This window comes from Seriola dumerili, unplaced genomic scaffold (assembly GCF_002260705.1).
Source record: "Seriola dumerili isolate Sdu_G_001 unplaced genomic scaffold, Sdu_1.0 BDQW01000291.1, whole genome shotgun sequence".
NCBI lineage: Eukaryota > Metazoa > Chordata > Actinopteri > Carangiformes > Carangidae > Seriola > Seriola dumerili.
This window is the reverse complement of record NW_019174546.1, coordinates 4,525,323-4,553,313: the sequence shown is the minus strand read 5'-3', so window position 1 is coordinate 4,553,313 and position 27,991 is coordinate 4,525,323. Positions and strand designations below refer to the sequence as shown.

Below are 27,991 nucleotides of genomic sequence, written 5' to 3'. Positions count from 1 at the left end.
TGTGTGTGTGTGTGTGTGTGTGTGTGTGTGTGTGTGTCTGTCTGTCTGTCTGTCTGTTTATGCGTGTGTTTTCTGTATGCCTCTGCTTTTTCTCTGAGTGACACATGTGGGCCAGCTCCTACAGGGCAGCTCCAACCTTTGCTGTCATTTCATTTCTGGCAGCTGCTCTGTCATTATTAACATCATCACCTTTTTCTTTCTCTCTCCCCATCTCCCTTTATTTTTGTCCATCAGTCTTTTGTTCTGTCTGTCTGTCTATCTTTCTTCCTCTCTCTGACCTTCTTCCTCTTTGGTTTCTGCTGTCAAGTTGATACATCCGGTTCAGTGCTAGTCAATCGTTTCTCTTCACTTGCTCTCTCTGACTTGTGCTGTCATGTCAGGGCGCTGCTTACTGTACTCTGGTTTGTCACTCTCTGGTTCAACACACAGTATTCTCTCTGTATCTCTGTTTCATACATCCAGTTCCACATGTGATCCGCATTTTGTCGGACTTCGCAGCAGTGAAATAAACCCAGCCTTTGAGGCAAAAACAGGTCCAATAATACTCCATTTTTTAATATAGAGGGACATGGGAAGCTAACGTTATCGTTAACAGAGCTGCTGTTGTAATGAAAGGATAGAAAAAGCATAATGGTCAATGGGCCAGTCTTAACACACTTTATCAGACCTACATAAACTTTTTTTTTTTTTTTTGAGGTCCCAAACATCCCAAAGATACCAAATACGTGAGGCTGAGCTGTGGTGAAATATATATAAAAGCGTATGTGTAGTGTTTATGCAGCTGTAAAAAAAAAAAAAAAAATGGTCTTGAGTTTGAGTATTTTACTCAGTGTAAACATCCTATAGCCTAAATGGAGAGCTGGAACAAGCTGATGCAGTGTATATGATACCGTCAGACAGTGGTGTATAAGATGATTTTGGTTGTGCAAAATAATATTTTTTTCAATTGTTTAAACATTGTGGGAATGGGCCTTTAACGCAATGAATAAAATGGATTCAAAATGCATTTAATTTTTTCTGCTGGTTTAGTCTATGTGTAAATTAAGGCTGCACAGTGACAATGACTGTATGCACAAAATTTAAATTTCCAGTGTTATTTCAGCTTTGGCCTCTTGAGAATGTTTGGACTTTTCAGTGAACCATTTGAATCATTACAACCTTTAATTAAGAATAAAACCATTGCATTTACTGTATGTGTCATTATATCATATAGGTTGCAGAATAATTGTGATTTCCCCATCTCCCTTTGCACGTCACACTTTGCACACACAAAAAACCAAACAAACAGTAATTCGGTTCTGAATCCTCAACACGATATGGCAGAAATAAAGAACATAGTGGACTGTCCTGCAGTTTCACGTTATTTCCATACGGACATTTCGGCCCAGATTCCTGCAATAAAACAAAAGCTCCTGTACAGTTTATATTGGAGCGCTGTCCTCTGCGTATTTACTCACAACAAATTACTTGCTTCGTTGTTTCAGCGCAGCAGAGTAGCATATCGTCACCAGTTGCTGTGTCGATGTCGCCCTGATCTGCGACTAGTGACGACACCGAGGCGGAATAGTAATTGAATTGTCCGTCGTGGCCTGGCCTTTCGCTTTATGTGGGAGCTCCTCTCTGTCCGGACTGCCAGAAAGTCATTACAGCAAATTAGTTATTCTGGCCCCACGCCAACTCTGTCACGCTCTTCCCTCCTCACTCTTTGTGCTCACTGCCAAGCTCTCATGAAGCAGGATACAAGCTGCTGTGAATATGATTGAAGACTGTAAGGTCATGAATTAGATATACATAGCTCGATGTGTGTTTGTGTTTGTATGTGTCTGTGTGTGCATGGTTGGCTGCAGTATCTAATCAAGCTTTGATGAGCCTCCTGTTTCCCAGGTGGCAGTGGAATGAAAGGATCATCGTCTTTTATTAAGAACGCATGGCCGAGTGCATTTAGTCACAAATGTTCATTCGGGTTCTAATGAACAGTGTAGCTCTCTTTCTCCTTTTCTATCTCGTACGTTTTTCTCAACACCGGACTGTCAAGCTCTCCGTTTTCACGCAGCACATATTCAGTTTAGAATGATAATGGCAGTGGCGGATTTACCACTTAAATTCATGATCAGATGTCAGATGAGGTAGACAGAAGCAGGCTTCTTATTTCTATTTTGCCAGCTGAAATGACTTTTTTAAGCTGTAATTAGCCAATGAATTAACCTAACAGTAGCTCACTGTGTATTGTATAATATTGTATTAAAATTCAAAAACCAAAGCTAAAGGGCCACAGGCAAAAAGATGGCGTCATCACCAGCGGATAAACCAAAAGACGTGAAAATAAAGTAAATAAAGAAAATTTATGGCCTGATTAATTTCCTTGGGGTCCCTGGGGCAAACATTTGATGTTGGACCCCGATTGGTCCCACTGTACATGACTGTTTTATTATTTCAAACAAAAGCAAAAGTGCCAAATTTCACTGGTACCAGCTTCTAAAATCAGAATATTTGCCGAATCTTCTATGATAGTAAACTAATTTTTGGGTTTTTGACTGAGTAAGTTGAATATCCTACCTTGGGCTTCAGGGTATAATGATGGAATTTTTTCTGTGCTGTTTGGCATTTTGTAGAGCGAACCATCAATCAAAATGGTAAAATAAGACTGTTATTCTGTTGTAACACAATCCTGTTTGGTTGCTAAGCTTACATACCTGCATTTTCTGGTGTAAACTTCCTCATATTCAATAAAGCACTTTAGCCTAAACTCATGGCATCTAGGACCAGCTTCCACACTATGGGGAAATACATGTGGATGAACTCTGCAGCTCATGTTAGAGCACATAAACATTGTTTAATCAATTCCTCACGCTTTTGGTTCTGTGATTTTGGTTTTGGAAAGACTAAAACAAAAGACACCTTCTTTCCAAACTCTTTAAACACAGAGTATCACTCTCATTTGTAGCTTCACTGCTCACTGCTTCAACGCGTGGAGACAGCCAAAGGTTTGATTGACCCGCTGTGCCTAGTTACGATTTGTAAGCTCTGACTGGACAATCACGCTTTTGGGGGAAGGTCAGTTCATTTTTCCTCCCTAACACATATGCTCATAAGCAGACACAGGAAACCACGCACACACACTCAACTCAATCTCCATTAAGTGAGATAAGGTGAAATCTCTCTCTACGTTTCCTGTGCTCTCTCTTTCCCTGCACTGACTGACTGGCCAAATGACAGGATGAGAAACCCCACCTCCGCCTATCTGCGGGAGACTGATAAATCCTGTCACTCGCACATGGACACTCAAAATTTGCGCATGGACATATACACATTGCATTCAAATGCACGCACCAACTTGCTGTCTGACGATAATCATTCAGGCACAGCATTGGCGGGACCTTAATCCGTCTCCATGGCAACAGGCCAGGTATGTTGTGGGCGTGCGTGTACGGTGACCAGACCTGGGAGAAAGTTATATGCTGGGCTTCATCACACACACACACACACACACACACACACACACACACTCACAGAGGGAGCAGCAATGGATTTATCTGGTGATACTCAGATATGGCTGATAGGGTTAATTGGTTTTCAGAGGGCATGTAGAGGGAGAGAGACTGACACTGACCAGATTACTGCAGAGACGCTAGGGAAGAACTGCCAGACACAGAAAGAGCAAGAGGCATGAGTGGAGCAGAGAGAAAATAAGTGTAAGTGAGGACAGGAAGTGCAAGTAGGAGGGGAAGTGGAAGAAGATTTATGTTTTACCTTGGGAGTAGAGCAGAAGTCATAGACTCCATTTACACCTGGCATTAAAATGCGTCTCGTATCTAGATTGTGTCTAGATATGATTTTAGCTTGATTACATTTACACCCGGTGTTAAAATGTGTCTCCAGTGTCCACATTGAGATCCGATCGGTCCATCCATCTCATGTCACATATACCTCTCGCGCATCCAAAAACACAGCAAACTACAAAAAAAAAAGTTAGAAGAAGAAGAATAGACAAACTCGATATCTATCTGTGAAGCTGCGTTCTTGTGTTTGCTTGCTTTTTCTTCTTTGACAGCTGGAATGCCGCAGATGAAAGCAGACGTAATCTCAGTATTATTAGTTTATCTTTATATACTGTATATAACTTGTCATCTCCAGGGTGCAACTGAAAAATCACATTGATGCACAAAGAGGCACCGCTTCAATCAATCATTCAGTCACTCTTAATGACTTGAAAACGTCTCTTGAAGCTTCGACTTCACAAACTTCACTTGAATTTTTAAAGAAACAAAATGGCACTTAGGATGTCAGTGGAGATCCCTCCAAGGGGTTTGCAACAAGGCAGTGTCAATGAGGGCATGTAAAATGGTATGCTGAGTAAGAGTGTAAAAGGTTCCCATGTGGCTTTTATCCACTCGGATAAAAGTGATTACATCACTCTTTATGTAGCAAACTTCATAAAAATGACACATAGTCTCTCACGCTCATCAACAGTGGTTTTTTGTAAGGGCAGCTGTCACTTTTTCCCCGATTGTGTCTGTCTAATTTAGTAAAAACTCTCCAATGGGAGTCCCCAGCTTCTTTTGAAAAGCAGCGAGAATGTTGGAAGGAGGTATTTCAGATTTATGCCTCTTTCCCCCTGAGCGTAAATGAGCAACAGCTTTTTCCTAACAATGTAACCAAAATGTACACATCTTTGCTTTGCTATGAAAATGACACTTTCTGTCACATTGTACAGGGGTTTGCAGAGGACTTTTTTTTGTTTTTTTAAAAAGAGCACATTTAGCTTTCAATACTTACATTATGATGTGAATATTTCAGAAGGACTGACAAAATCTGAAGACAGTTTCATTTTTCTTTCTTTCTCCAAGTTTTATCTGAGATTGTTAATTATCGATTTCATTGAAGTTGTTAACCAGCTCCACAGGGTTCAAATCTCATCACTAAAGCCTTTGATACGAAGACATTTTAAGAGGCAGTGTTACATACTCGTAGAATATTTATCACTGTTTGTATCATTTCACATTTTTCCTCACGGCCTATCTTTCCCGCCAGGATTGACTAAACACACATTTCTTTCCGTGGTGGGCTGCTGCACACACGCTATTGCAAGTTGGCAAGCAAGAGCTGCCAGCAACCACAACAGGGAGCATTACAACCACAGTTTCCTGCTGTCAGTCACTGAGCTGCTGCAGTGGAGCAACTGGACACCTCAATGGCAGATGATGAGTGTTTTCCATTCAATTACCCCACCCATATTTTCCCAGGCAGCCAGTGATTTATCCCAGCGGTTTTTCTAGTCAGAGGTTGGCTTTCCCAGCCGCTGCCGCCACTTTATCCCAGTTATCAACCGTCCACAATGTATTCAGTATCAGTCATCTGTGCTGATACAGAGGTTTGTCTGTAATCTTGTGTATCTACACATCTTTCTTTTTAAAGCTGCTCTTATCCATGTTTTTATACGGGTCACAACAACGGGTCAGATGGCTACATATAATGTCAAAGGAGCTGCACACAGTGATGAAGCACAGAGAATTATCACCAGACTCCACAGTTCCCCTCTGCTCTCTTGTTGTGGTTTTATGGCCTGCAACTTTAACGCTGTGGTTCACTTTCTCCACTCATAGAATTGTTTTTGGCTGAATCAGGCTGGTGTTTTTAGCGAAGAACCTCCACTGGACACCGGCGGACATATGAAGTTAGCAACTAGCTGGTTGCGTTTAGTAGTTAATGAGCCAGATGTTTCAGTCAGGAGTTGAATAAGACCAAATTAGAGCAAAAAGAAAGTTTTACATTTGTCTAGACACTGAAATGTAAATGTTTGCAGTTGTAAGTGAGGGATACATCGATAGAGTATATATTTTCTTTCTTATGGTGAATGAATGCACTTATTCTAGGTCACTTTGGACAAAAGCTTCTGCCAATGCCAATGTAATTTAATGTGGAAATGTCAGCACTATTATTTATAAATGTCAGTTACTGCACAATGAACTAATGAAAGCCTGAAGTTTGTAGACTGTTGTCTGGATTGAATCAGTTCTGGCCTAGATTTAATTTAAAGAGGATCCCCGTGGGGAGATGCCGCTTGGAGAGCGAAGTCTGTCATTGTGATGGATACCTGTTCAGTTTTTAAATTAGTTATGTGACAAATGCAAGGAAGTTGCAGAAAGAAAGAACCCATGCAACACACTTATTTGAGAGCTTAGATGTCTGTTGTTTTTAAACATGCAGTGGCAGCTGAATATCTGTAACGGATTATAGTATCTATATAGATATAGATTTTGATAAATGTGAGCTTGAAGAGGCAGAGGTCTTGCCAAACTGAAGGAAACCATATTTGTGACACACACATACCTGTCACAGTTATTGGTAAACCCATTTATACAAGGTTGACACCGCATTCTCACATGCATATGCACACTGCATTATGTGCAGCCTGATCAAAAATTAATGGAGCAGAAATGTCCTTGAAAGTTAAAAGATGCCTGTGAAATTGCAAATCAGGAGCCAAAAATTGCCCTCTGCTAAATTGAAGTACCCTTTCTGCATTTCACCCTGTCAACATGTAATTTGTTGATTTGTCAAATATTCACACTTGAACGGTTAATCTGTCCCCTGTGGGCCACTGTAGGCAAATTGTGGCTGAGCAGTTTGTTCTAGTGCATTCTGGGTGAGAAAAAACGGAGACGGCCTTTGTCACAAAACAACAGCCTGCAGTAGTAGGGGGAAAAATGATAAATGCAGTCGGCTGCAGGGGAAAAATGCAGAGCCAATATTGAGAAAAATAGAATGGTTTGATGTGGACTGGTTTGAACACGGAGGGAGATTCATTGTCTTCTTCTTTTTGATCTCTTGCCAGTTAAAAAAAAAAAAAGTTTGACATTTTGTATATTAATACAACACCTTACAAAATGAACATATATCCATATTTGGTTAAAATAGATCAAAAAATTACAGTAAAAGTTCAATCAAAAATAGGAAGTACACCCTCCGCATACACCTTAAAGCCTAAAAACCACTGTATCTATCAATCCCAGTGTCTCTTTATATCCACACTACTTAAATATCCTGTCCAATATAATGGGTGTCAGTTTAACTTCACATCCTGCAAGTGATGTGAACTCGCTTATGGCAGGAAGTGATTAGGAAAGATGTAGAGCGCCATTAGGCAAGATGCTGAGAGGCTCACACACAGATGTCTTATTAAAATAATAAACAATGACCGCAATAATGCTTAATGAGGTTAGGAGCTCAAAAAAAGGGGCTTGGTTTTTGTAAAGATCTACGGCAACACAATAGAGAATCACTTTTCTTTTTGTCTCATGCACTCTCTGACTCTTCGTTTCTCATTCTGTCTTGAGCACACACACACAGATGTAAACATTTTTAAGACAATTGGAATCTGTGTACATATTGATTGTGGCTTGCAGCACCGGAAAAGACTTTTGAGGAGAAACTTTTTGGAGAAACATGAAGTAGTTCGAGTGGAAGGTATTAAAACTGAACATTTATAAATGAAAACAATTATGTGAGAGCCATAATAAGAAAGGCAATTTGCAGATATACACTTCTGGGCTACTTTATTAGGTACGCCTATGCAATATAATGCAATACCTTCTCTATGTAATAATAACTATGTGTTCTTTGAGCATTTCAAGGAAAATGACAGCTATAAATAAGATTTTCCATTTTTCTTCTTTATGGTTAACTCCAGCAGTCTCAACCATATTTATAATAAACAATCTCAACTCATCCGAACAATTGAATAGCTTTAACACATCCTTTTCTCTTTCTTTCCCTCTTCTATTCCACTTTCCCCACAAGTTCTTCGACATCGTCTCCCACCGCTTGTGTATCTCACTGACTGACTAGAGTCGCAGTGATGGGGACGGGACGGCATCTGGGTCTGGATGCGGACCCTGGTCCGCCTATTAGTGACTTCTGCCATAAAGGAATGCGCATGGTCAGCAACAAAACTCAGGTTGGAACCGTGATTGATTGGTGTTAAGGGGCCCAAAGTGTGTCGAGAAATCATCACCACCAGCCTGGACTGTTAACAGTAGGCAGGTTGAGTGGATTCATACTGTTAATGCCAAATTCTGACGCTACCATCTGCATGCCACAGCAGAAATCCAGATTCATCAGACCGCGTTACGTTTTTTGCCCACTGCAGCCTAGGATTTCTGTTCTTGGCTGACCCGACGTCTCTGACGTTTCTGTCTGCAGAACTGCCGCTCACTGGATGTTTTTTTGTTTTTCACACCATACTGAGTAAACTCCACCGAATGTTGTGTTGTGTTGTGTGTTGTTGTTTTTGTGTGAAAATCCCTGGAGATCACCACTTTCAGAAATACTCAAACCAGCTTGTCTGGCCCCAACAATCATGCCAAAGCAAAGTCCCTGAGATCACATTTTTCCCCCATTCTGATTTCATGCACTGCTGCCAAATGATTGGCTGATTGGATAATTGCATGAATAAGCAAGTGTTCCTAATGAAGTGCTCGGTGATTGTAGATTGAAATGTTTTAAATATTCTTCTCCCCTCCTGTTTGTAAACGGGGTGGGGGATCTCTCAATCAGTCCCGTCTACGACTGACTGAATATGTTTTGGAAAATTGTTTTTGCTAATGTTAATAGTTTTAGTAGTTGAAATGTTTCAGTTTTTGAAATGCTCCTTTACTTCTATTTTCAACATCATGGCTGATGGCTCTCAGCTGGAGTTAATGAGTATGTGGAGCACGGCACAATTTTGACAGCGTGGCGTCAAAACATAGTGAGTGGATCTTGTAACATTTAGCTTTTCACAACAAAACTTTGAAACTTAGTTAGCAGCTTAGGAAGACACACTTTAACTCAGTAGCAGTACAGTAAATTGGAAAACAAGCAAGAGAGCTGCTACAAACCATGTGAAACCTCAGCATATGTAATCATTGTTACAAAATACTCAACTGTTTTTGAAGATTTAATTCATTGACATCAGTCACATTTTGCTCTCCTAACCTCACATGATGTTGTTCCAACCTACTGAACCTACTGTTTTAACAGGCAGAAGACCACTTTAGCGGATTTTTGGAAACCCAGTGGATTTGTGACAATAGATTTTTTGTTACCTGCACAGGGGATTATGCTCCCAAATCTCAGGTATTAGTGGGTTTACAGGGGGATTACATATTGTACTTGATTTACGGTCGGTCCGAAAAGATAATGCACCAGTATAGAAGCAAGTGTAATTCAAAAATAAATAAATAAACACAAATAAAAGTAGCTATATCCTGAACAAACGTAAGGACAAGCAGCCGAAGCATTAATCATCTTGGAGATTCTGTGTACTGTCAAGAGTGGGTGGTTTTCCCTAATGGCCTAGAAATACGTGACTGCGGCAAATTTGTAACACTGGTTCATTGTTCAGCTACATACTGAAGATACTGAGGCATTCATCCAACGGGAAGTCCTTTTTTATATTGTGAGAAATGAAGCTTCACACTGGGGCCCAGTCTCATTAACATAACATGTAATCTTGTCATGTGGGGCCCCCTCACATCTCACAGACTTTGCATAAGGACTTAACAGTGCCACACAAGTCAGATTTGCATGAAACTGTTATAGTCATGATAACTCAGAAAGCTCATTATGCAGAGTAAATACAGTAGATTCTTTGTAGGTAAGTTTTTTTGTGTGTGTCATGTACACACACCAAGCTCACAACTACTTACAAGACACCACAACATCATATAAGACAACAAACAGAACTACGAAAATAAAGAGCAATTTAATAATTTTTCACATTTCACATGCCATAACTTCTGTCTTATGTTGGTCTACTGCAAATATTCATCAACTACTGTATAATAAGTAGCTGTCCTGCTACTTTTTATGGTCCTAATTTCCAGCCCTGCTGACATGATATATTTCCTCTTTCAGTTCAATCAAATGTTGTTCCTGTATGGATATTATTTCATCATATATACTGCATTTTCTGTTTATAAACTGATTGTTTCAGCTATAATGTGAAGTAACTGTTCTGTTGGCTTTTTGTGGTGACTAGATTAAGTTTATAATGGTTTTCCGGCCTTCCCAGCTTTTTCACACAGTGGGCAAGGGAAATCAGTGACCCAACTAGGGCTTGAGTTGTTGCAGTGGCTGATGCAACAATGCACGATGAAGATCGTGCTTGCACTTGCTAAGGAACCTGAGGCCATTTGTACTAAAATAAATTGTCTAGTTGTACCATAAGTGAAGAAAAAGCATTCCCTGAAGCGAAATTGTCTTGATGACTCAGTCTCTTAATGCATGTACCAGATACCGACAGTACAAAGGGTTTGAATTTTTATCTCCACCCTGGACAGCATATCTCTGCCTCTCTATCCTGGGCTTCTTCAGTGTACTTGTCATGAAAAGTAAAAAAAAATCCAGAAGATATTCAAGGAGGATGAACTCTCAACCTTCTATAGAAAAGTGTCTGCTGGAGAGAGAGTCAGGTTTCACTATAGCTTCACTTCTTGCCCGCTGACCTCCTCACAGCTTGACAAGGACTTGGATTTTACAAAGTCAAGCTGTTGCACAAGGACTCTGCAAAAAGAAATACACAGTACATTGTAAATTATTTAATTTATAACTGCTATATATATTAACCTCGACTATCTTACACTGCTGTGCTGCTTGGCAAGAATGCATTTATCTTAGCCAAAGTGTTGAACCTGGGCCATGCAGAGACTGAAAAACAAATGCAATTCACTGCTGCAGTCAGCTCTGTTGAGGTCAATACACACATAAGTTCATACTGCATGCAGAGATAAATACAGACCAGCGCTGCAGACACTAAATACTGATGTTCAGTGATGTTCTAAAGAGTATTACTTTAGTTGGTGACTTTGGCTAAAAGCTAAATTCCCATATTTTTTCAACCTGGAGCTGGAACAGCTGTTTAAAAATTAAAACGTAGCCTGGATGTAATGCAAGTGTTTACGAAGTGAAGATTTACACATCACTACATTAAAACTATTTCTTACATAGAGATTAGTTGTTACTAAATATTTATACCCAGTTACACTGCCGGGTGTAACTGCTGTGTAACTGAACCAATGGACAAAGCTAACGTTAGCTTAGTGTGAGTGAAAGAGGTATATGGTCGATGTATCTGAACTGACACTTGATTAAAATGCTGTTTAATAATGATCTGAACTAGAGAAATACCCTGAATTACAAACTATCATGCTAGTAACATTAGATTGACTCATCAAATAATTAATGTCAGTTAGGTTAGCGTAATCAGATCCCACTCATTTGAAACGAATATTATGAATTCTTAAACACATACTTCTCCATGTCTTCTCCATGATAGAAATTAAGAGCTAATTTAAAATTATAATACAAATTTGCAAATGGCACTTACGTTTAATATATTACGTGACTTCCTACAACTGTTATTTTTGGAAGATATGTGATACTATAAGGACGTTTTTTACTGCTGATTTCTTTTGATCAGGCAGCCTTTTACCCGGATTTACTACATACATCCAGAGTATCGGTCAGTCCAACTTATATTTACTGCCTCCAATTAGATCTATTGTAGGTTTTAACATTTGCCCCAGTCCAAACAAAAGTCAACAAAGAAATTAGCTGGATTAGCTGTTTTTGCTAACAACAGGATTGATCTATTTGTAGGATTATCCAAGATAGCTGTATGGTTAGGTAGCCAGCAAATGTTTTTTTATCAATGCCAATATCTACATTTATCACTTATTTTATAAATATAATGATTATAACTTCAGCAGAGATAAAAGTGAAATGGCTGAAAAATAAATGTTAAAGAAGAATTTTCATTATGTGTCCTTTTATGATTGTGGCCATTCTGACTAAGGATCATGCTAACTTTGTACTTGCCCCCTTTTGTTATAGAGATTTGGGAAGTACAAATCTAGCATACCTGGGCAATCAGCACCTTCTTTCTAGGGTTCTAGCTTTCTAGATAAATTCAAATTGAATAAATCATTTTCAGTGCTTGTGTCTGAGTCCAAATGTATGTAAACAAAGAAATCAGACACCTAGATTAACGAGTTGCATAGGCATCTACTTATTGGGAAGCCAGCTAACCAAGGAAGCTAGCTTGCAAACTACCTATTCATCTGCAGCAATAAAAAACATTGGTTACATGTCCTCTCAGATATAGTGTGGTTCTACTAAAACAGAGGTATACAGATTTAAATACTACAATTTTGGTGTTAGAGGTAACAGCGTCTTAGAAGCGGGTGTGTTTTCACTGTTTTGGGAAATCGATCTTTTCTTGGGACAATAAACAGATTGGTTTACAATGAATTTATACAGAAAAGACAGCTTTAATTTGAGTGTGACTTCATTTGTTTTGCTGTGATTAATTTTCTCTTTGTTTATGGTAACAGTGCCTGCAGCAGTTGAGCATCCGCCTTTTCTTTCCTTTCACAAACATGTGAAAGTCTGATTTGTAATTGCGGTTGACAACACTTTAACCCACTTTGATTGCATTTTACAGTATTGAAGTATCAAGAAAATAGCATGTTTAAAAATATTTTAGGGCTATTCATTCTCTGTTTATCATTTAGTACCCTTTCACCACCCTGTTTCACTCGTGTGTTTTCCATTTAAACTTATAAAGTGGCAAGCTATGAAAGTTTGAGGGCAGATGTTGTTCAGTGTGGAAACAAGAGTTATAGGGTTTGTTATCTATTTTTTAACGGAACATATTATTAACATCACACATCCTGATTTGTCTTTCAGTTGTAGACTCGTTCCAAGCTAAACATTTTTGGAACAGGACTTCTCAAGAAGATGACATAGCTACCGTACATTGTTGAAGCTATATCTGCCCTCTTCATGTGTATGTAAACAATGAAATAATGTTCTTTCTGGTGTCTTGTCTTGCAGTTGGGTGAGGACACTTTCAACCGTGCCAAGCTGTTGAATGTTGGCTACACGGAGGCTCTGAAGGAGGCAGAGTACGACTGCTTCATCTTTAGTGACGTGGACCTGATCCCAATGGACGACCGCAACCTCTACCACTGCTACGACCAGCCGAGACACTTCGCCATCGCCATGGACAAGTTTGGCTTCAGGTGAGGTGGTGATGTGATTTCAGAGCAGACGAGGTAGCATTGTACCTGACGTCTTGGTACATATTTTTGCTTGTATTACATTTGCCCTAATAAGTCTTGATGTTAAGGAACACTTTTCAGGTTGGCTCTGTACCTCCCTGCCTTTCGAAATTATTACTGTAGATCACCCTCCGTTTGCTGTACACGTATTTTGTAAAATATAAATATGTAGAATTTTAATATGCAACTGGCTGCCTAAGAAAAAATGTAAGAAATGGCCTACAGTTTTTGTTATGACAGACAATTGACAGAGCAGTATCTAATTTGACTAAATCTCATTATACTTTGTAATCCTTGTCTGTAGCCTAAATTAGCGTGAAAATGCACCACAGTTCACTGCTGCCAATTTTGATTTGGTCATACTTCTCTAGTCCTAACAAGAACATGTTACAAAGCATAACTAACAAGTCTAGACTACAGCAAGTGAAAAGACCCTTGTTAACTCTCCAGACTGTTTGTGAACACCGGACCTGCTAAATCAACCTAGATGAAGCATGTTGCTGAAGGATGTGTCGACTGTAGCCACTGTTTCTGAAGCGTGAAGGAGCCATACAACAAAATCTTTGTGTGTCTCTGCGGTTACTGACTCAGTTTGCAAAGTGCAATTTTTGCAGGTAAATTCACCAATGAGGATCAGAATCCATCACACAAAAAAAAACACAATACACTTTGAGTAAAAATAATAAATACACATGAAACAATTAGTCGAGTAATCAATCAACAGAAAATCATCTGCAATTATTCTAATAATCAATTCATTTTTTGGGTAATTTTGAAGTAAAAAATATGAAACATTATCAATTTCCAGCCTCTCGGCTATGAGCATTTACAGCTTTTCTTTGTCCTGTGTGATAATAAGCTGAATATCTTGAGGCCTTGTGTGTTGGTCAGACAAAACAAGGCATTTCATGATCTTATCTTGAAATGTGGGAATTATGATTGACATTTTTTTTTTTTTTTACCATTATCAAACAATTAAAAACAATAATAAAGAAAATAATCAGCCTATTGTTGAAAAATAAAAGATAATTATTAGTTGCATCCCTTATAAACATTTATACATCAATATATACATGTTTTTTTGTCTGTTTGAAACTGAAACACAGAATGATGCTGGAGAGCAGTAGATAATCCTTCCATGAATAGCAAACATCTACAGAATAAAATAGCCTTTGGTCAAATCTCCAGCTTGTTATCAGAAGAGTTAACTGTATCCCGACAGTCAGCACTGAATTTTTGGGTCCTGTTTTAGTTGTGTCTTTTGCATAATGACACCACACCTGCCCTTAATTATCTAAAAGCACTGGAAGCATTGATTAATGGCCTAAACATGGCCAGTGAATGTGACCTACTCATCCAAGAGCTGTCAGTCCACAAGAGTTATCCTACTGAAAACCCTCAGGGGCCACAGCAGCCCCCTGATATAGTGCTCAATAAGCTAATGCTGTCTGGCAACAAATACGATACCAGGTGGTAAGCAAGGTTGTAGTTCGTATTTGCAGTGAATCAGTACAGACTTTAAATAGTTTCATCAGACTTTTTTTTGCTCCCAGAAAATGAAGAAAATGGGATAAAAGTAAAAGCTTGACGGTTAGAGTGAGTGGAAGGTCACAGAATTGATTGTAGTTAATTGCTGATGTAAAAATCAGATCATTGTAGCGGATTGGCTCCCAAGGTTAATGTGGTCTGAGTCAGCCCACCAACTTTTTTTGTTTGGTCTTTCCAGTTTTATATTTTAGGAAGCTGCCAAATTAAAGGAAAAAGTCAGCGACTGTGAAGGAAGGAAATAAAAAAAATTAAAGAAAACACCTAAGCTGTCTCCACTGAGTGAAAACTTGTAATTTGGCTGTGGCATTTCAGGAAGACAACCCTAGCTGCTTCCAAATGTAAAAGCACTGGAAGTTTTTTGATAAATGGTGAAAACATTGGGAGTGAAAGTCAGGTCACATTAACTGCTACTCCATTACCTTAGCACCTCACAACACTAACAGCTGTCTGAGCAGAACGGGTCACCTTGACGTCCATTTCACAACAAAGCTCTTTCAAACCACAAAATATAGTCACTCACGGACATCATGCAATGTATTAAATTATGTTCCCATTATATTAACATAATATTGTGGATGTTTATGTACTTGTTCACTGCTTGGGCATATAGTATGAGTCTGCTACAGCCCATTTAGACTTTGACAGAGATCTAAACCTTACAACTACCACAGTGATTTACGTGGGTCAACATTGTCAATTTTAAGGAAAAATTATGTGTGTGATTGTTATGGCTCTGCGCCTGATGATTCCTCTAGTTACTGTGTGCACAAAATAAAATTCATCCTTAAACAACACCCAAGATCATAAAAAACATATATACGCTGCTCTTCAGAAATACCCTATAAATTACATTTTATCTTGCCCTGTGTATTAATCGTAAAGTTTCTGAGCTTCATTCTAGATTTCCTCTTTCCATTGTATCTTATGGATCTTTAGTAGTTTTTGTTTAACCATATTTATATTACACTGCAAATGACTCATTAAAATAAAATGGAAATCAGAAAGTGAAACTGCAGCCTCAAAGACAGACCTCAGACTCTCTCACCCTTTCAGCAGCTGTTTCTCTGTCTAGTTGCTGCTGATGGGCGTCTTTTTCTGACTCCAACTGCCCACTCAGCGCCAGTCTCCAAAGATACTCTACCTGTTTTGACAGAGACTCATTCTCTTCAGTCTCTGTCTCCTGCCTGGTGGCGAGCCTTGAGGTTTCTCTCTACAGGGCCTGACTGACCTCTTCCTCCACCCTGAGCTTTACAAGCTTGACAAGCTCAAGGTTGGTTGAGGTCACTTCTTTCAGTTCTGCTTTCAGACTCAATTCCTGATAGAGGGCATTTTGCTCAATCCTCAGCTCCTGGATCAGCTCCTGATCCTCTCTCACCTCTTCAGCGTGAGACTGTTTCTCTGCCAAGAGTTGCTGCTGATAGACGTCTTCTTGCAGCTGCAACTCCTCGCTGAGTTTCTTCTGGAGTTCGGTGTTAAGGTACTCTGCCTGTTTTGACAGAGACTTGATCTGATTAGTCCCTGTCTCCAGTCTGGCAGACAACTCACTGATCTTCTCCTCCTGACTGGTACTATGTTGCTCTGCTTTCTGGAGCTGAGACTTCACCACCTCCATGTAGGTCCTCAGCCCAGGTTTTGGAGCCAAAGGCTGATAGAATCCATCTAGATTACATTGTTGTCACTGTCGGCATTTTTTTGTTGTGTCCATTCAAAGATTTCTGTCTCTCAGATTGATGTGTCACCTATTGAAATGTCTGAAATGAAATATTTCTGTTGAACAGTTGCTGCTGTACATACACACCTGGTGATGTCATAGAGCACTGATGTCATGTTGTTGCTTCGATGATCAAGTTAAAAAACTTCCACAGCTCTGGTTCTTTCCTTCCATGGTTACCTTGGTAACTTGCTGTTAACATGGTAACCATCCATGGTATAGGAAATCTCTAGCTGTGTCTCGATCCATGGGCTGCATCCTTTGAAGGATGCAATTGAAGACCAATTCCGTCGCAGTGGTGCAACGAGGCTGCCCCATTTCAAGACTCTTTCATAGGCGGCCAAGAAATGCGTCCTTTGTTTCCCGGGCAACAAAGGATCCATTGGGTGGATCATTAGCAGGCTAACCTATCCCAAGATTCATTGCATACTGGACCTGACCGTCTTATTTTGATTTGGCCTTCGCGGTTGACGATAGCCACAAAGGCCATGCCCTCATAGACTACGTTCTTCGAAGGTTGCAACTCCTGATTTGAGACACAGCTTCTGTCCCTCTGTCTGTATTTCAGTTTTCTCGACAACCACTCATCCAATAAGACTCTGTCAACACTGCACTTCCATGGGTCCTCAGCAAAGCAGAGTTTTAAGTCCAAGTTGAGAAGTCCCACACATTAAACTCGCCCATGACTGATGAAAAACTACAGATGATGGTGCAAACAGCATATTTATTTCACATAATAGAACATCTTTTATATTTTTTGTCCCTTCTAAATTTATATGTTATTGCCAAATTTCTTGCCATTGCTGTGTCTGAGCAGCATTTCATGGAGCAGTTTATGGAGCCACAACTGTCGAAGATATTATATAAGAGTTTTGTTTATCCTCTCTTTAGCGAGACGTAATAAAAAATTTAAACTAAGTTCTCATAGTTCTCAAGAAAAACATCCAGACAGTATATCAGATTCTCTCCTCTCTGTCTCTGTCTCTTGATCTTCTTCTCCCCTAGCATGTGTCCTTTTTCAAGCACACACACACACACACACACACACACACACACGCGCGCGCACACACACACTCCTCACCATATTGTTGCTGGGAGAACTTGTGTAGAAACATACGGTCTCATTAATTTCTGCTTGTCATCTTTCAACAGGGAGCTGTCATACGTTTGACAACACATACTATACAGAATATACACACACACAGACTCACACTCACACACACAAACACACGCACACACACACACACACACACGCACACGCATGCACATATGCATCGCCCTCTGGTTAGTCTCCAGGCGGCTGTCATGACACTCCCAGTTGACGTCCGTCCCACTCCACCAGTCTCACGACTTTTGAGGAAAAGATAAAAAAAACATTTGTCCACCATATTTTGTCCAGTATCTACACAAACACGCACACACACACACGCACACACGGACACACGCACACACGCACACATATACAGTACATATGGCTGGTATGTTCATGGAAAGAACACAAGACGCTTCCCCATCATTTTATTGTTCTTTCTTACCATCAGTCTTTCCTCATATTAATTTTAGTTTTGCTGTTTTCTTGTATTTCTTCTCTTCATTTCCTCTGTTCTGGTCTTGTCTTTTCCTATTTGTCCATCAAAGTTCATATAGCAGGATTCATGTGGAGACACTTGTTATTAACTTTTGCATTATTAGACATTAATAATATAAATGGCAGATACAGAATGTAAGTCATCAAAGACTCTGTGGTATGGAGAGAAATATTTTACAGTTATGTATGACAGCTTGTCTGTAATTCATGGGATTCACAAATGCATTGTCCAGTACACAGTTTAACAATAAATATGAATATGAATAAATATCCACACATATCAGGCGATCTGTGCACATCTAATAATCTGTAAATCAGTGCAAAAGAACATTTTTAGATGCACAGGAAGCTTTTCGAAATCAAATTTTATTAGATTTATGAACTTCAAGTTGAACATACATTATATATGTAAAACACTGGTATTTATTCAAGTTGCAATGTATTTATTTGGAAATTTAGTTGTGCATTTTTTTGTGGATTAGACCAAGCACCATCAAATACCCACAAATCATCGTACCTATTTATAAAACTTGAAGATCATATGACATTTATTTGTCACCATTGTTGAGACTAATTTCTCTCCCTACTCGGAGAACAGAACATGGATGGAGAGTGTTTGCTTGTTGTCTGCTCACTGACAAGAGGTTTTTGCATAAATACCACGGCCCCTGTTTATACCCGGCCATTTCATGTGTCATTAGTGGATTATATATGGATATGGATTATCCACTTAGTGTTAAAAAGGCAACCAAAAATTATCCTCTTAAAAATGCATCCAAGACAAGACACATTAGGAAAAGATCTGACTGCCTAAAACATTTCAAGAGGTTATTCAAATGTAAATCATGATCCATCTCTGCAAGCTGCGTATGAAAAACCAAAACTCCTCTTAACGCCTCGCATCATGTGATGTTGCTGTCCAGGAATCTTGAACCTCAGATTAACAAGCAGTGAGAGGCTCCACTGGACAGTATTCGCTTCTACTGCATCTACCACTGACTGTAAGAAAGGGAGAAGGGATTGTTGTTATTATTAGCTATTTCCTGTGTGGGTAGACATTTTTATTTGATGTCATGTCACAAAATGTTGTGCCTGTCCTACTGTACGAACACAGACTTTAAGGGACTTTTTGTTCTCTTCCTGCAATTATATGGACAAGCCAATCCCAACTTCCTTTGTAGTTGTACTGGATATGATAGGGTGTTTTCAAACCCATATTTGGTTTGCTCTGTTCCAAATCATTGGATAAGTTCAGGTCAGACCTCAATTCATTCTCCATCTCGCTGTTAATGTATGTTGATTTTGCTCATCACCACATCCCTGTATACCAGGCTATGGGAGCCCTAAAGCTCAGATTTGTCAAGTGCACCTTATAGTGAGGTCAGATAGAGGTCAGATCACTTTGCTACCACAAACAAACTGCTGCAGAATTCATTTGTGACTGAACTGAGACCACCGCTTACCTGAATGGGTCTGCTGTGTTCAGATCTTCTTAAACGAATCGTACCAAGTGGGAAAATTAGTCAGACTAACACAGGCTTTAAAAAGCCTTTAAATGAGTGTTAAAGTTACTCAAGCTAGCATTTAAAAAAATCAAATAGCTGTGTCATTTTCAAATAATGATAATACAAAGACAAAACTGTGGTTAGAAACGATACTCTCGTGTTAAAAGTGATTTCTGATTTGGGTTCTCACTTTGCTCTCTGAAAGTTTGAGCTCAGTTTGCACAAAAAGGGAAACGGATATCTTCCTACGTTTTTTTTTTTTTTTAAACCAAAAAACTAATATCTCTTTGTTCCAAAAAAAAACAACACAGCAAAATTTCCATGGAATTTAATCCTGTTTGACAGAAGTGGAGCAAGTAACTGAGGCTGCCAATGAAACCTGTTGTTTGTTTATGCGATTCTATTTCTTTTGTAATAACAAAGTCATTTAAAATGCGACATCTGAAGCCTGTGAAATATAATTTCTTCTTGTCACCTGTCCTCAACTGCTCCCTCATAACGTCTCTCCCCTCTCACCTTCTCTCCCATCTCTTCCTCTCTCCTCTCCTGCAGGCTGCCCTACGCAGGCTACTTTGGAGGAGTTTCAGGCCTCAGTAAAAAACAGTTTCTGAAGATCAACGGCTTCCCCAACGAGTACTGGGGCTGGGGGGGAGAGGACGACGACATCTACAATAGGTAAGTGTGGAAATATATCGCACAAGCTTTTTCATTTTTCAGAAAGGCAATAAAGTTTGAACAACTGAAACTAAACTTAATTACTTGTCAAGAGTAGCATTTTGCAACGAGTACACCACACAGAATATACCATCTGTCAGGGTTATGTTTGGTTGTCTGTTTGGAATAAAATCCTTGTCAGACCACCAGCTGCAGTGCAGGCACACACACACACATACACACACACACAACCACACACAACCACACACACACACAACCACACACACACACACACACACACACACACACACACACACACACACACACACACACACACACACACACACACACACACACAGTCACGGCACTACACGACACGACACCACGACACAGTCAGCCCATGGCAGCAATCACACACACACACACACACACACACACACAGTCACGCACACACACACACAGAGTCACGCACATGCACACAAATATGCACAGTATTTCAGCCTCTACTGGCGACTGTAGTGGTAAAATGTGGTGAATCAAGTCTCTGAAAGTGACACTGAAGTTCTGCATGGAGTGGGTGATTTATTATCAGCTTTCGGAGAAGGAGAATGACTCGTAAATAATTTAACCATTTGAAGCACTTGAGAAGCAGCTTTAAATGAATCGCTTTAGCTCAGTAATGATATTACTGTGGAAGTGAGCTGAAGTCAAACCTGGGAGAAGGATATCTGCTTGACAGGAACACAGAAAGATGAGTGAAGACTGCTTAAATCCATGGAAACACTTACAGGGCCAAGGGCCATTAGTTTAATTTATCATCTACTCAGAGGGTTGTTTGGACTGAAAAGTGTTTAATTATCTGGTGAACTTATGATCTGACTATTAAACAAATGATGACTGCAATAATGCATCATCCATCTGTTTTTGTACTATAGGAATACAATAAATAAGCTTTAAGTTTGATAGCATGAAAATATGGTACTGAAACTTTTCATGGCACCTGAATGACAACTGAAGTTTATATATATATATATATATATTCCCTGATATCCGCTCAGTTAAAGTACACGTGTTACCTTCGCCACTCATATCAACAAACAGGACATGTCTGCTTCATATCACTGCAATAAACTGAAATAAACATTTAAGGTCACGTAAAGATTTTCGCAAATGAGAAAATTTCTTTCAGTCACATAAACACAGCCGTTTGCTTTCAGAGATCGAGGCTTGAGTACACTAATTATAAACACACACAAAGCTACACACACTCAAACAGCAGGACAAAATGCGACCTCCATATTTATTGTATCTCTATTCTTCACTATCTGTTTTTTTTCTTTTTCCGTGCCTGTGTCCCGCTGTCACTCTCACACTGTGAAGCTTATCTTTCTCCTCTCGGTGTAATAGCATTATGAGAGAACTGAAACTATATAATATAAAAATGACATTTGAAAATTGCTGGGTTTTTTTTTTTTTTTTTAGAATGGACTGTGTCTGTCAACATAGTATTGAAGAGATTACAGCTGTTTGTCAGCGTCTGGCAAGATGCGATAAAAGAGATCTATGTGTGGTTCACCGCGCAGTCGTGTTGTGTGTGCATGTGTGTGCGCGCGCAATTATGTGTCTAAGGATGACAGATAAAGTTAAACCTCAAACTTTTTATTGGATGATAGCTGCACTAGGCCATTAGATGCTGTAGATTTCCCTCAAGATATTTTCTGCTCTCCAACTGAGCAATTTCAGCTTCTATGAAATGTGAAGTGACATGCAGGAACATCATTAAAATCACAGTCAAAAAAAAAAAGAAGAAGTTTAGACCTTGACTTCTGCTACTCAAATTCACCTCAATTTTCAAATTTCTATTGTAAATCTCTACTAAAATATTCATGTGAAATGATTTGTTTTTTTATGTATTTCAATGAATAAGATACAAACTGAACAAACAAAATGACATCCTGATGAGATATGAATCAAAGAGCAAGAGCTGTAGTCTTAAATAATTAGAATGATGGCTAATTGAATTGCCTTCAATTTCCACGACTGTGTGGGGTCGGTTGCGTTAATGATATCAGTGGGGCATCTGGTGCCGTAGCAGTTTAGATCCCAGCCATGCAGTTCCTGCAGTAAGTCCCTGGAGTCCATCTTGGGGCATTTGATGCATGTCATCCGCCATCGCTCTCTCTCCCTCGTCTTCTGTCAGCTGTGTACCAGAGGTTTTTAAACTGTGATACACATATTTTTTTCTTTTAGATTCAGTGTAACTTACACTTTTCAAGGATATCATTATCTCCGATGTCCGTCACAAATAAACATCCGTAATTTAAATCATAGAAAAAAAAAATACGATCCCTAAAACTAAATAGTTTGCCTGAGAATCATCACGTCTGTACAAACCTGGATAGTCAGTTGATGTTTCAGGTTGAGGGAAAGTGAGTGCACCAAAAAAAGTTTTATTTTCCAACCAACATCAGCAAAGATACTTGGGTGCAACAAAGGTGAACAGCTGACTGTGCAGGAGAGTTCGCAACATATTGAAAATACAGATAGTGACAGTGGAGAAGTTGGCTGTGCTGCAGGAGTTGTTTGAGAAGTTTCTCTGGACATTTTGATCCTTTTTTCTTTCTTTTCTTTTTCAACCTGAGTTGTGAATCCAAGCAGTCTACACTATAAGCCGACTGGCAGTGAGTGTTTGACTGTCGAAGTTTAGATCTGCATTACATTGACATCACATCCAATAATTTGATAACGTTTGAAAAAGGTTGAGTGGTAGCATTGACCATTAAAACCACTTTTGGCTTCAGTTAACACAAGAGCTGAAATAAATGTAAACAAATATCTGGAGGAGAAAATGCAACATGTTCCAAAGCTAAAGACTATTTGTTTTCCAGATGTTGGTGGAGGCCAATCTGAAGCCCTGTAAATGGTGGCCAGAAACCCAATGGGACGTTCATGTTACTCAGTGTCAGGTGGATGTGCACGTGGGAAGTTGTTTGCGAACAAACTTTACTCACATTTGCTCACTCGAGGTCAAAAAATTCTTTAAGAGGTATTTTAGCAGCTGGTTTAAGTTTCTGCTAGCAGGAGCATTTTTATAACAAGAAGAGAGAAGTTGGCATGAGCCGCAGTGATCAGTTTGATGCACCATCTTCAGAGGCTTTAGACAGAACCCAAAGTTAAAACTTGAACTGCTACACAGATCTTACACAGCATCTCTCAGGGATTTGTCTTGCTTCAGATAGATAATATATGGACAACTATAATATCTCAGTGCTAGAAGAAAGTAACGGGAGAGAAATGATTATAAATGTTCCTCAGTATATGGTGTAGACTTTATCTTATTTCTTTATATGCATTCCTACAACTTGTACATTTATCTCTGTAGCGGGGCAATCAAACGACATACCTTCAGTTACATTGACTTGTAAAGGGTTGTGCAGTGAAATTGTGAAAATTCCCAAAGTCGATCTTATAATGAATTTAAGAAATAAATAAATAAATAAAAACACTGGCAGAAACAAGCAAACAGAGCTGAGCATGAAGGTTGTGTATTGCTCCACTCCAAGGCTCACCACCACCACCACCACCACCCCCCCACACTTTGCACCTTCGCTTTTCAGGGCTGGCTTCTTTTAAATCCTTTCATGTAGCAATGTGAAGGGAAATGCCCTTGGAAAACACACTTGGACAAGCTGTGGGAAGAAGACACTGTGTGGATTCAGCTGAGGTTATCAAAGCAAGCAAAATAGTCTCCTACCCACTTTTCTCATGTAAAATCTTGTCATTTCATCTTTGTGGATTTTTAGCTGCGTCTTCAGGGATGGAAAAGTCTGTCAATCCACTACTTTTTATATTCAGACTGAAATGTCTCAACAACCATTGGATGGATTGCTACGGAATTTATTACAGACAGATTTATTATGTTCCCCAGAGGACGAATCCTACTGACTTTGCTGATCCCCCGATTTTGCCTCTGGTTCTCTTTCACGGTTCCCAGAGGGTGAATCTTAATGACTTTGGTGATCCCCCGACTTTTCCTCCGGCACCAGCATGAGCTTGACTTTTGTGGTTTTGAGTGAAATGCCTCAAATACTGTTGGATGGACTCCATGAAGTTTGGTACGGACATTCAATGTAATAACTTTGATTATCTCTTCGCTTCCTGTACAGCACCAACATCAGGTCCATTACTTTACCTGCAGAACTACGCAGTAACATTCCCATCAGCCTTTGGTGGACTTGTTCAGTGCTGCTTAGCAAATGATTACATGCTAACAAGCCCAGCTGTGATGGGGAGCAAAATCAGCATTAGGCATGCTGACACTGTCATTTAGCTCAAAGCAATGCAGTTCCTTTTTACAGCCTCATGGGGTCTCTAGCATTGCTGTAGACTCTTATTACTGTACCCTGTTATTTAAATCCTAAAAGTATGTCCCATAACTCCATATATTTTTGATTAATCTTAGCATAGCATAAAATGTGCCCACTGCCTGGCCCTATGGCAGCAGACAAACAAACACAGATTTTCCCTTCAGGGATCAATAGAAAATTATTAGTTTTATTCAGAGGCATTTGCAGGCATCATTTTTTGTGTGATCTGAAGCTGAAAGGATTCTTACAATACAGACTGTAGCAGTGTGCAGAGGGGAGGGTGGTGTCTCCAGTTGAGTGAACTAACAGGCGAGCCGGCTCAGTCTCTCAGGACGGTAAAATGTTTAGAAGAGAAGGGTACGGGGATGGAGAGATAAAAGAGCAGCGGTATAGACTGGCGACCATGAAATCTGCCCCTTGTTTTTCCTGCGTTGTTTAAAGGTGGCAGTTTTAACCGGTTTGAACCCTGCAAGCAGCCTGGTGTCCGGTAAAAGTATTCTTGAACCCGCCGCTGAACCTCCATCTGCTCATTCTTTGATAGATGATAGAGCATCACCTAAATGAGTAAATTGTTCATTCACACTCTACTTCAGCACCCCTCCATCACTCCTCTCCAAATCCCCCTCCCCCCCCTTGCACCTCTTTGCCTTGTCTCCCTCTCTTGCTTCCCTCCAGCAACTTCCTTTTCTCTGCTGGACTAGATGCCACAGACCATGGCATGGCCACTGACTGAAATGGGTCCTGCTAGCTTAATACCAGCCCGAGGGAGCAAGCTGCTCCTGCCAGCCAGTGCAGCCCGAGCCTGAGGCGGAGAGGACACATGCCACGTACACAGCTGCTAGTGCCACTTGCCCACCCCTGACTAAAAAGTTGGTGGATACTACAGAGAGAAGAAGAAGAAGAGAGAGGAAGGATTTTCTTCCTCAGCATCCTCTCACCCTCTCTGAACATGCAGTAGTAGCCTTGGGTAAAGACCGTGCCTCTCCCCAGGGCTTCCCTGGCAGACCACACTCACTACTTTCCGTGCCTTTCCCCTTCCTCCCTTTAACCCTCCCAGCAGTGGCCTTCAACAGAGCCTGAGCCAGCACCATGAACACATGCAGCCACAGCAGCACAAGGACTGCATGTGTTTCTGTGGAGCCTCGACAGTGGCGTAAGATTACTTTGGCTCAACACTTTGAGTATGCCAAGGCTTTGATAAGTTCAACCACACTTCCAGGTTTGGGTCAGTCTCCAGTCTCCCTCGGGGTCAGGTCAGCAAACACGGTGTTTTAAATCTCATCCTTTGACATATTTTTTTTTATTGATGCGCTCACTTGTGCTTGAACCCAGTAATATAATAATTGCAGGTAAATTTTAGGAAATCAGTAGCCTATGTAAAAATATTAATTAACTGATGCAGGAGGTAAAAATATAAAGCAAATAAAAATACATGATTTTCTTTCAGTTTCCTGTACTTTACTTTAATTCTCAGGACATTATTATTATATTGCTGCTGTTTTTGACCGTGACTGCTTGTTAACTGATGCTGCATAATGTTGCTGCTGGAGTTGGTGTTAGGGTCTATTAGGGTCTGTTCAGGTCGGCTGCATTTTAGATCAGGTGTAATTATCCTCAGGTATAGTTGGATCAGATGTGACTGCACTCAAATCGCCTTTGGATCAGGTCTCTTTTTTATTTGAAAACTAATTTATGCATGTACTTCTGGGTTGGTTTTCAAGGAGCCAGTTCTAGAGATCAGGTCCAACATTTTGGACCCGTGAAGACCCCTAGTAAGGAGAGGTGCGAGAGCTGTGACTGGCCAAGAATACAAATAGCTTTTCTCGGATCCCTCGTCACTCATTCTTTGCCCATTGCAGGTGGTCCGCGATGCAGCAGCAGCTTCAGTCCTCCATCTGTGTCTACACAGGATGTGTTCAGGCACAGCACTGAGTGTAGGTCACCTGCATTATGGCAGCGCTCAGAGACCAATACGCAGTCAGTGTAGTTACATGTGTAAAACAGAACTTGTATATGATTCGGAATGCATTTACACAGGTTTAGTGCAAATCAAAAACGAGCCATTACCCGACCTGTGTAGTACACAGGATTAGTTAATAGGGTTAATAGCAGTGCATGTGTTCTTTACAGTCACATGCACGGCTGAAACGTGTCCTGTGTTGACATGCCGCTACACTTAAGAGACAGTCCTACTGGTAGCATTCTTTCTTTGAATTACACGAGGTTCAACAACATTTCTCAGCTCTGAATCAAAAGATTTTAGAATTGATTTGAACTGCTACAAGTACCAAAGGGTCAGGGTTTGCCACACCAGGGACTTCCAATTCACTCTGCTCTGATTTGACCATTTAATTGTATCAAGCAGTAATTTAGTCAGTCTGTTGTTAAAGTCATTCCAACATGCTCCCTGGACAAATAAAAGCAAGCACCCACAAGTTTTGGCAGGGAGAACTGGTCTCCCTGGGTAAACAGACCAAGCAGGCACATTTTCCTCATGATAGCCAATAATACTATAAATATGACAGTCACAGAGCAGAAGTCAGCATGACACAGTAGAAGGCACCTCCTTCACACTGGAGGAGAATCAATGTAGGGTGAAGATGTGTTGACGGAGGGAAGCAGCAGCAGGCAACAGCAGCGAACACTAAGAGCAGCGTGAATGTGCATAATTTGAAAAATTCAGTGCTTTCTGTCCCAGTCTGTTTCAGAAACTCTCAAGACCCAAAAACAAAATCATATCACTCCGATTCTAAAGCATCTCCACTGGCTCCCCGGTGATTGCAGAATGAAGTTTAAGAGTTTGCTCCTGGTCTATGAAGCGCTTAAAGGTCTGGCCCCAGAATATAATTCCCACATACTTCCAGTTTATTAGCCCAGCAGGCACCTGAGGTCACATGATAATTTCCTCCAAATTTCCACAATTTAAATCTGTAGATAGAGTGTGATAAAGTGTGGAACAGCCTGCCTGTGATTTAAGGTTTGCACACAGTCAACTTTTTTAGATGAATTGAGACATTTTTGTTTAATTAAGCTTTTGTTTTGCTGTATGTGTGTGTGTGTGTTTGTACACATACAGTACATTGATTCTGTCTCTGTTAGTATTAATGTTATAACCTACTTTTTTTTTCTTACTGTTTTTTCACAGTGTCAAACCTTTTGACTTGCTTTTGTACGACATTGTGCTTTACAGATTGGCTTAGTTGAAACATGTAGTAGAGAGAGGGGAATGTTGCCTCTGCTGGAATCTAAGCAGTTCTTTGATAAAAAAAATTTAAAAAAAGCGAAAGGTTCAAACATAAAAATGTATGGTGCGAAGTTAACTATGACACCGAACGTGAATTTGAGCAATAAAGATCCAAGTACAGAGTCTAAAATTCTGTTATTGTATTGTAATAAGATCTGCCGCTTAAATCAATTTACTTTTGGAAACTGGGTCAATTTATGGGCGATCAGCTGTGGTGCCATGTTTTGGATTTACTACAACTCTGATTTGTGGCCTTGACTGGATTCTCCTC

At 40.0% G+C, this 27,991-nt stretch overlaps 1 protein-coding gene across 1 annotated transcript in view; it reads left to right on the top strand.

Moving 5' to 3' along the window:
• Positions 1 to 27,991, top strand: part of b4galt2 (beta-1,4-galactosyltransferase 2) — a 142,820-nt gene that overhangs the window by 94,680 nt on the left and 20,149 nt on the right. The window contains exons 4-5 of the mRNA XM_022757865.1: positions 12,877 to 13,064; positions 20,008 to 20,130. Of these exons, the coding sequence (XP_022613586.1) occupies positions 12,877 to 13,064; positions 20,008 to 20,130 (311 nt within the window). The remainder of the gene's footprint in view (positions 1 to 12,876; positions 13,065 to 20,007; positions 20,131 to 27,991) is intronic.